This window comes from Crocodylus porosus, unplaced genomic scaffold, assembly GCF_001723895.1.
Source record: "Crocodylus porosus isolate Cpor-Errol unplaced genomic scaffold, CroPor_comp1, whole genome shotgun sequence".
Taxonomy (NCBI): Eukaryota; Metazoa; Chordata; order Crocodylia; family Crocodylidae; genus Crocodylus; species Crocodylus porosus.
The window spans coordinates 6,433,170-6,443,604 of NW_017728907.1; the positions used below are offsets into that span (position 1 = coordinate 6,433,170).

The 10,435-nt window shown below is 45.5% G+C and overlaps 1 protein-coding gene across 1 annotated transcript in view; it reads right to left on the reverse strand.

The window, feature by feature from the left end:
* Positions 1-10,435, reverse strand: part of CFH (complement factor H) — a 72,272-nt gene that overhangs the window by 8,249 nt on the left and 53,588 nt on the right. The window contains exons 9-12 of the mRNA XM_019530570.1: positions 8,901-9,077; positions 6,117-6,290; positions 3,349-3,531; positions 2,614-2,796 (exon numbers count right to left, since the gene is read on the reverse strand). Coding sequence (XP_019386115.1) covers positions 2,614-2,796; positions 3,349-3,531; positions 6,117-6,290; positions 8,901-9,077 — 717 coding nt within the window. The remainder of the gene's footprint in view (positions 1-2,613; positions 2,797-3,348; positions 3,532-6,116; positions 6,291-8,900; positions 9,078-10,435) is intronic.

Here is a 10,435-nt window from a genome sequence, read left to right on the forward strand (position 1 = left end):
ATGTCTATGAAATCTATGAAATCTATGAAACAGTGTCCCATTTACTATATGAAATAACAGCATTTTTTTCTTATCACACCAACTGTAAAGTAAGAAGTACAAAAGCAGGCATCCTCATCAAGCTTTCACAACCATGAGTGCTGCATGTTTCCCCCAGCAAGACGATTTTTTTAATCAGTCTCCCAGAGAAGTATACGTGATTTAAAGCTGATTTATTCATAGATTTCATAGATGTTTGGCACTGGAAGGGACCTCACAAGATCATCAAGTCCGAACACCTGCCCTGGGCAAGAAAGAATGGGCTCAGATGACCCCAGCCAGGTCTTAAAGACCTCCAAAGTCTAAGTTTATCTACCCCGATCAGTATTTTCAGAGATTTCTAATAAAAGAATCTGTAATACCTGTAAATTCATCTAACTATGCTTATGTGGCATATGCAGTGTTCAAAGTAGTAGAAGATAAATTTTAAAAAATCTTGCAAACTATGGATAAATAGAAAGGGTTTTTTTCTGATGAAAGGGGGACAACAGTAGGAAAGCATATGAAACTCTTGTTCAGCAACATAAGTCTTCAGGGTCACAAATTGGGTTAATCTACATGAGACGTTTATGGAGCAGTTGACTAAATAGCTGCACAGTAAACATGGGTGAGTGGTGCTTCCCGAGTCTGGCAGGGCACCAGCAGGGCACGACTGGGGGCAGGGTTCCCCAGCAGTCAGCTGGCAGCTGGAGGTGGGGAAATCCCCCAGCCGCTAGCCGGCAATCAGGGAAGAGGTCCCCCAGTGGCCAGTCGCCAAGCATGCCAGCGGCATGGTGACAGAGCCAGTGCTAGCACTTTCACATGCAGCACGGTGCTAGTGGAGCCAATTTCGGGGGCGGCATTAGTGCTCTCCGTGACCCCCTACCAGCCAAAGCACTTGCTGTCAGCGGGGGGTGCATTACCTATGGCAATAAACATCTCGCATCTACCCATGCACAGCTATTGTAAATACAAATACTATCTTTCTGTGAAGTAAAAATACTCCTCAGCAGCACACGTGTAGTTGCTGCCCAGCTGACTAGGACATGGGGAGGCTTCAATGCAGTGGCTGCCTGCCAGTGAGCCCCACACTAAAGCACCCTTGTGTCCCAACCAGTCCCTCTGTGACTCGTAGAGCCAGGTGGAACAGCCCTGGGAAGGTAGGCCATCCCTGGGACCCTACCAGCTAGGGTTGCACAAATCTAGCTCCACATGCTGCATTCCTGGGGTCACACGCAGATGCATACCTAGCTTGAATAAACTCTGCAGTGATAAGCTCAAGAGTTTATTCAAGTTCATTAATATGCACGTGTACATGCACCCATTGCGTATGTATGGCGGGAGAGTCTCAGCTATGAGATAACTTACATCAGCTGAGAATCTTCCTCTGGCATCCATCTTGAATGCAACTGATTTTAATCCCCACGTGCCCTTTTTATGTTTGTCTTTTTTTGCAAAAACAGCAGCTTATATTAGGGTGAAAAAAAATAAAACACAACATTTTCAGTTATTTTCTGTCTAAACAGAAGAATTAAGGGAAGACGCCAAAAACCGTGGTCCAAAAATGAGATGATGGTGGGATTACTCCTTATATCCTGGCTTCAAAAATGGATGGAAAAATCCTACAAAGGTTTTGAAAAGTCAACTGTTATCTAAGCAAGTTAATGCAAGTAATTAGTACAGTGTACAATAAACTTTATTACATTCCAAGCCTTCCTAATCTGCTTGTTTTGGAAACACATCCTGAAATATGAAGTCAAACAAATCCTGCTGAAGGCCACAATGCTGCAAAGATTTATCCCTATGCCCTGGCTTTGCACACAATGCCACTGCCCCATCAATTTCAGGGGGACTTTTTGAAAGTTCATGAAGTTTCTGGGCACTCATACAGGTGACATTTTGTCACATGATTGATCCTCTGAAGCACTCTACAGCCATGCGCTTACAGAAACACATGGCAGCAGACTGTTTTAAACGGGCCCAAATCCACAACAATCTGAACCCCATTACGTGTGTGTTCAGATGAAAGTGTTCCAATGCAGAGCACCTTCATTAACTCATGTCAGCTTGCACCACGAGCACGGCTGGGCACACATAGCCCAGCTCTGCTCCCAGTGCTGTCTTCAAAATGGGAGAAAAGAAGGGAGCAGGGGGAGTTCCTTCTGCGGGGCCCTAATCCAGCAAAGTATTTTCAACCCCCAGACAGAGCAGCCTTTGTTCCTTTCCTGCCTCCCCTTCCAAAGACAGAGTCAGGGCTGAGATGGAGACGTGGTGGGGCTGAGGGAGAGAGGCTACAGACTTGCAGCTGCTCCAAACTGCAGCTTGGTTCCCCAACCCCCAGAGCCCAACAGTGAACATCTGTTGGGCATGGGGGGTGCTGTAACTTAGCTGAGTTACAGTGGGTAGCTGCATGTCTGTCAGCACCTTCTACCACAAAAAAATTCAATACACATCAGCACAAAAACAATGTTTCAGATATGTTTTGTAAATAGCCACATATCTTGTATCTGCTAAAATATTGATGAATACAATCCCTAAATTCTTATGTAAAATTATTTTAATGTCATTCAAAATCAACATCTAAATGGAGCTTACCAGCACATAAAGGTAAACGGGTCCATTCTCCGCTAAGACATTTTGCTTCCCCTGCGCCCCAGATTTCAAAGTTCTTTTCACATCCATATGCCACTGAATCCCCATGAAAATACTCAGTCCGATCTGTATGGAGAGCAGCCCCATTACGAATAACAGGTGGTGGTCCACAGGTTTTTACCTCCTCTGTGGAAAAAAGTATATATAAGAAAGCACATGTTACATATAAGACATATCACATACATACGTTAAAATAGCCCTTTAGGGCTTAATACTGTTTCCATTAAATGTGGCAGCAAAACTCCTACTGACAGCACCATGCAGAATAACTCTTTCAGTGTAGAGCAACATGTGTGCCTTTCTGTGAAATTATTCTTGAGTCTCCTTTTCCATTCCTAGCTTTGCACTTCATTTCATGCTACACTGAAAAATAATATTCCCTTCCCATGTCCTGTGCCCTTTCCCATCTCTTTATTAACTTCCTCCTTGTGGGGATTTTTCCAATAGTCTTCTTCCTGACTTCCAGCTGTTCCTGCCTATATTGGTTTGTCCTTCAACTCTTATATCATTTTTTGCACATAATCAGTTTGAGACAAGGCTATCCAAAGCACTTGGGTAGGCCGTTTTCCATTCCCTTGAGGGCACTGATACTGAAAACTGTTTGTGAAAAATCTCTAGGAATGTAAATGAAGTACTAGTCCATGGCAATCCTAAAGGTGAGAACAATGTATAATTTACCAATGCAAGAAGGTGGAGGAGACCATTTTCCATCAATGCATTCTATTTTGCTTGATCCAATCATTTTAAATCTGCTGTTACATTGGTATTCCATTATGGTACCATGCTCATATAGCTCCTGAACTTCACTGATGATAGTGGCATTGACAACGGCTTGTGGTTGCTCACAAGATCTTACTTCCTCTGCAATGAAGAGATTATATATAAACACTAGCCACAATTTAACATACATCACAATAAAAGAATGAAACCAGATTTACTGTTTCAAATGGGGACAGGTTAATTAGTTAATTAATTTTATATCTTTAAAAATGTGGATTCCAAAGGTCACAAGTATTAAGTGGAAATCAGTACCCTGGACACATGCAGCTTGCACTTCAGACAATCTGCAGTTTCTTCTCCAGGACCAGGAATGCTTTGGAACAGGTTTGTGAATAAATTTGCAGAACACCTGTCTTAGCTGGCATAGTTAGTATGTGTTCTTATCATCTGAATGAGGGCTAGACATAGTCAACAACAGAGCTCCCACAATTAACTGATGACATATATTCATTAGGAAACTGTAATGACTCAATTCTAAGATGAGGTTCTCCCCCATTTAACATGTGGGAAAAAGACCCTGGTCTTAAAATTGACTATGAGGGCAGTGGTGAAGGGGAGGTGTACAGGTGGCTGCTGTGGCTTTGGCTCCAGCCCCTACCCAATGTCAGGGCCATAGTCTCAGCTGCTCAGCTCCACACTGCCATTGTCCCTTCCTGTGCAGTCTCTACTCTCGTACCTGTTTCTCTCCTGCCCACCCCACCAACTTATCCTTGCTCCAGGCTAGCAGGCTTCTTCCATGCTGAAGCCTGGGTAACTGAACACAGCCCCCATCTGAATCTGTAGGAGTGGTGTCCAGCCTGCAGAGCTGCTACAGGGGCTAAACTGGGGCCATGCGAAGTGGACCAGGCTAGAATGGGGATAGACCCTGCTGGCATGGAGCAGAGGCTGGAGAGGAGATGGGAGAAGCGGCTGTGGGGGGAACTAGAGAACAGAGCCTGGGGGAGGAGGGGGAGGAGAGGCTGGGGGGAAGAAGGGGGCAGAGGCTGTGTGTGGGGGGCAGGCATGGGACAGAGGTGGCAGGGGGAGTGCCAAGCAGGTGGAAAGCTGCTTATCCTCCCTACACCACCTGTCCCCCCCACCCCCATTGCCTGACCACCTGCAGTGGTGGGGAGGATTTGTTAAAGATGGCCCTCCAATAAATAGATTCTATACATGGGAAATTATAATAAATTGATAAATTTTCCAAGTATAGAATTTAATTACTGAGGAGGTTATCTTAAATTCAGGGTCATTTTAGATTCAACTAAGTCTGGTAATACCTTTCAGACACTATTCAGGACTATAGTAAGTAATTATGGTATTTTGTTAGTTTGTTCAAGCAGCTATCCAAGGTGAGATTGAAAAGAATAATAGAAAAACTTCAGACATGACAAGCACTGTAGAAGAACAATAGAACAACCTCTCCCCTCTTTCACAGAAGTGGGATGCAAAGGGTCAGGGAAAGAGCCACTGAAGCTCAATAAGTCCTAATGGATTGAGGTATGCTGGTTCTTCCTCTAACCTCATGCACAGCTGTCACTCTGGTCCTGTGCAATGGGAGGGAAGGATATTCCCCTTATACAGAACCAGGGAGAGGAACCAATTTTGGATTCAGGACAGCAGCGGGGGCTTCAACTGCATCTCTGCTTTGCCCACAGGAGTGAGAGAGTAGAAAGTATGCCTTGTCCTGCTTGAGGGTGGCTGTGGGCTATGTTTGACAGCCTTGGTTGCTGCTCTGAAACCAGTCAGGGTCTCAGTGCAGAACCTGGGGCTGCAAGCAAAGTCCCAGTTCACGCATGGGTGGAGCAGGAGCAAGGAGAAAGATACCCTGGGATGATGGAGGGCCTACTAAGCCCTAGTATTCAATTTGTAACATCATATTCAAATTGAAGTGTGAGACAAATCAGCCATAGAAGATATTCCACATTTAACAAATAACATCTTTGATGTTTGTTCACCATTTTTTCCGGCTAGTTTACCATTTTTATCAGTAGATCCATTATTTAAATGTGTGCCATGTTGCAATTGTTCATGCAATTAGTGTTTTAATTGTACAATAAATAAAGTTCCAGGAGTCTTACAAACATAAATATATAGTGTATCAGAATTGAAGTAGATACAGCATAACCTCATAAATCCGCCATTCAAAATTCTGGAGTTCTCAAAAATCCAGGCAGGTGGTGTTAGCTGCCCCTGGGGCTGAAGCAGGGAGGAAGGGAACTGTCACTGGATGCAGGGTGGGGGTTGGGGGCACGGGGCATGGTTCTTGCTACTACATGCACCCCAGGAAGGTTGCGGGTTGGGGTGCTGTGCCAGGCTCTTCACGGGGGGTGCATGACCCCCGGATCTGCACCCAGGCCAAGAGCAGGCTGCCTCCTTCCCTGAGCGCTGGGAAGAGTCTGGTGCCATCACCAGCCCCAGCGTGGAGCGGCAGCCTGCTCTTGTCCTACGTGCAAATGTGGGGGCACGTGCCCCCACATATATACACACGCGCCCCAGCCACACACACACACACACACACACACACACACACACACATATTTGTATTTATATTTGTGCAAACATGAGGGGGAGACATTTTTAGTATAGTAAGATTCAGCTTTGGGGAGAGCATGTCCATAGGAGACAGTGACAGTATTTTAGAGGCAGAAAAATTAATACTTTAAAAGGCAGAGGAGAAATGTTACCTTTACATAATGGAGGTGCAGGGGACCATCCAAAGTAGTAACACTGAGTACTGTCGGGTCCTACTCTGGTGTAACTTTTAGCACAGGAAAATGTTATCACATCTCCATTACGATATTTACCCTCCTGAGGGGAAATCGCTCCTTTAGCCAGTGTCAGCATTTCACATTCTATTGCTAAAAGCAACAAAAGAAAGATATTTACTTAGGTAAAAAGTATCTTAAAATGCTAATGATGTGAATAAAATAGTTTGGACCCTGATCAAAGTTAATGAAATCAGTGGAAAGGTTCCTGTTGGGACAAAATGGTGATAAATAAAATCTTGGTGAACTTCATGTGGGAATCTATAAAGAAACAGTGGGTAAAGATTTTCATGCACCAGAAAATTATAGGACAAAATATAATTTGTATTAGAAGTAAAAACAGTGAGCATTACATAAGGATACTGATTCCTATCATCTTTCTCTCAGATACTACTCTCGTTAATACCATTAGTATTATAAGCAACTTTTAAAAGGTTTTCAGAAAAATGCATTCTTACTGTCCAAGACAACACTTGATATACTGTGTGAAATCAACTAGTGATGCTGTATATTCAATCTAAATTGCTTTATCAAATCTTAAGATACACTGTTTATATATTAATTTATCCTCTTGCAGGGTTTTTTTCTGTCTTTCATGTTACAATAAATATTCTGTGGTTTGCATGAGTTAATTCAGCTACTGCACTTTGAACAGCTTATCTACAAGTTATTTGTGCTCCAGAACTACCTCTTGTATAGCAAATGAAACCATGGCAAACTAGCTACGCCAAAACAGCAATACAATCAGAACCATCCCTAACTTCTCTTCCCAAGCCCTCCAGCTCCTTGCAAAAGAGTGGATGGGCAGGGGGAGGGTGGGGGGGATCACCAGCAATAAGCTTCTTAAGCCACTGAACTGAATGCTTTCTGTGGGTCACAAATAATTTTCTCTTTCTGTGATATGAGTATATCTCTATAACGATTTTCCACGGTGGTAACACAACATGTAGAAGTACATGAAGTGGACTTGATGGCCCTAACAACTTTGAAACCTATGAAACCTATGAACAGAGCCTACAGCTGCTGCACTCCACTTATCCAAAACATCACTTGAAGATTTTACTCCAACATTTTAGAGAAAAGCAAGGAATTAAAAATAAGGATATTTTCACGTTAGACTATGAAGAACACTGTGGGTGTGTCTATGGATTTAACCTGGAATCAGCTTACTTGTGAGTAAATTACTTGCGAATAAGTGCTCCTAAGCAGGTGCCTACACATCAAAGGAAGTGGGAGCAGATTTGCTGATAATGGCAAACTGGTTCCACCTCCTGGGGTCCTCCAATGGGCCCCTGTGCCATCAGGGGAGCTCTACGCTCCCCCTGGATGCTAGTCCAGGCACTAGCAGGGAGCACCAGGCCAGGACAGCTCTCCTGGCCAGGTCTGGGATATTACACCTTACCCCCAGGGCTGCCTGTAGCCAGGGCAGAGACAAAGTCCCCCCGCCCTGCAAGCAGGGATTTCCTGCCCTGGCTCCCCAAACAGGGGCAGGGGACTTGGAAAGAGCTGCAGGGGAGGGGCAGGTTTCAGCCCCCTGTCCTGATGTGCTGATGGGGAAGCTAGCTCGCTGCTAGGTGCCCCACCAAAAGATTGAGGCAGAGGGCTGGGACCTACCCCACCCCTGCAGCATTTTTCAAGCCCCATGCCTCGATCACTCAATCAGGGCATGGGGCTGGGACCTGCCTCTGACCAGGACAGTTGCCAGCCCCCAAGCCCCCTCAGCTCTGCAGCATGGTGCTGGGTGGGGAACAAGCTGCGAAGCTTATCTCCTTTATCTCTCTTATCTCCCAGCACCAGCTCTGTGACCATGGGGCTGGTCGCTGGTGCTGGCAGACCCTTATCTCCCAGTCTGAGCTCCGGGATCTCAGGGCTTGAGCTGTGAGATAAGGATCTCCCAGCGCTGGTCCTGTGATCACAGAGCTGGCACCCGGATGCCTGCTTCTCAATTGCTATAGTGGAGTGAGGGCTGGGAGATGAGTAGCAAATTCACTTTCAATTAGTTCTACTTCCAATTTGCAAGTAGTGAATTTACTTTCAATTAGTAACAGCGCAGTAGCGGTCATGTAGACAACCGACCCAGAACATATCTGCTCCCTGTCAGCCATCCACCAGGGGGCAGGAAATTGCTCCCTGCCTCTGGGAGCTGCCTGCTGCCAGGGCAGGCTTTGTCACTGGAGCCCGAGTGGGGACTATGTCCTCCTGCCCTGGCAGCAAGAAGCTCCAAGCCTCTTACTTGGAAATCGTGATCAGGGAGTGGGGGCTGGAGAAAAGGATCTCCCAGCTCCCATTCCCTGATTGCAATCTCAGGGGTTTGCTCCTGGTTTCAAGCAATCCGCACTACTGCACAGTTACTAATCAAAAGTCAATCTGCTACTTGGATTTCCAGTTAGCAAATTTACTCCTGATTAGCGAGGTTTACTGCATAGTAAGCATGTGTAGTAGATGCATATACTTACTTTGTAGTATACTATGTTACTATGCAATTACGTGCCTCATGTAGATGCACCCTGTCCTGAGGATTTCCCACTGAATGCAATGAGACGTTTTTGATTGCCACATTGCAATTCCCACTCATTCTCCAAAAAAAGGACTTTCAACAAAAATATAGTAAGGAAAAACTTTGGAAAAACAATTTAGAAATAATCACATTCTGTTCTATGCAAGCATCTTATTAGCTCAAAGGGAAAAGAAAAATTCTCTTACCAAGACACTGAGGCTCTGGAGTCCATCCATTTTTGCCACACATTGTGTAAGTGCTTGTGCTTTTATGTATAGTCTGGTATCCATCTGCACATTCATAAGTCAAATCATCTCCAGGTGAAAATACTTTTTTACTTGTTTTGAGAAGAATATTCTCTAAATTTGGTCTTGTACATGTCTCTGTAGAATTAGACAAGTTTAATTATTTTTAAAGACTCTGAATTGTTCTTTTCATATGTACTTCTCTGCACATAAGCCTCACTCATTACACAACAGAAATTTAAACACTACTGTGCTGCCAAACCATAAAGAATTCATAGTTTCGTAGTAGCTAGGGTCAGGAGGGACCTGAACAGATCACCTAGCCTGACCCTGTGCAACAGGCACGAATGACCGCTAGGTTCACAAGACCCCAGACAGGTGATCATCCAACTTCCTCTTGAATTTGCCCAAGGTAGGAGAGAGGGCCACTTCCCTGGGAAGCTGGTTCCAGATTTTGGCCACCCTAACTGTAAAATATTGCCTTCTGATCTCTAACCTACACTTATTCTCCATCAGCTTATTACCATTGTTCCTCATCACCCCACGTGGTGCCGGGGAGAAAAGGGCTCTACCTATTTGCTGTTGATCTCCCCGATGAGTTTGTAGGCAGCCACCAGGTCCCCCCCCGCAGCCTCCTCTTGCGGAGGCTGAACAGGTCTCTCCTCATCGGGCCTGTCCTGCTGCCCTCTCACCAAGAAGGTGGCCCTCCTCTGAACCCTCTCCAGGCTGGCCACATCCCTCTTGAAGTGCAGCTCTCAGTACTGGACGCAGTACTCCAACTGCGGCCTGACCAAAGTCACATAGAGGGGGAGTATCACCTCTCTAGACTGGCTTGAGATGCACTTTTGGATGCATGATAAGGTGTGGCTGGCCTTGCTGGCTGCAGTTTAGCATTGGCGGCTCATGTTCATCTTGGAGTCAATAAAGACTCCAAGAACCCTTTCCACCTCTGTGCTTTCAAGAAGGGAACTCCCCAGCCTGTATGTACGCTGTGGATTCCTTCTCCCAAGCTGCAGCACCCTGCATTTGTCTACGCTGAACCCCAGCCTATTCTCGTCTGGCCACTTTTGTAGTCTGTCTAAATCTATTTGCAGCCTCTCTCTCGTTTCAAGTGTGTCCACCTCGTCCCACATCTTAGTGTTATCAGCAAACTTGGACAGAGTGCTTTCCACGTCTTCATCCAAACCGGTGATGAAGATGTTAAACAGTGCGGGCCCAAGGACTGAGTCCTGGGGTACCCCACTGCTCACATCTCGCCAGGTTGAGTACAACCAGTCCACCACTACTCTTGGGTCCTCTCACTTCCCATCTTCAAAAAAGGGAAGAGAGAGGACCTGGGCAACTATAGGCCCATCAGTCTTACCTCTACCCCAGGAAACTCTTTGAGAAGATCCTCAAGGAGCACATCTGTGATGGGCCAGCTTCAGGGATGATGAACCAGCACGGTTTCATTAGGGGCAGGTCATGTCAGACCAACCTGATTGCCTTTTATGATC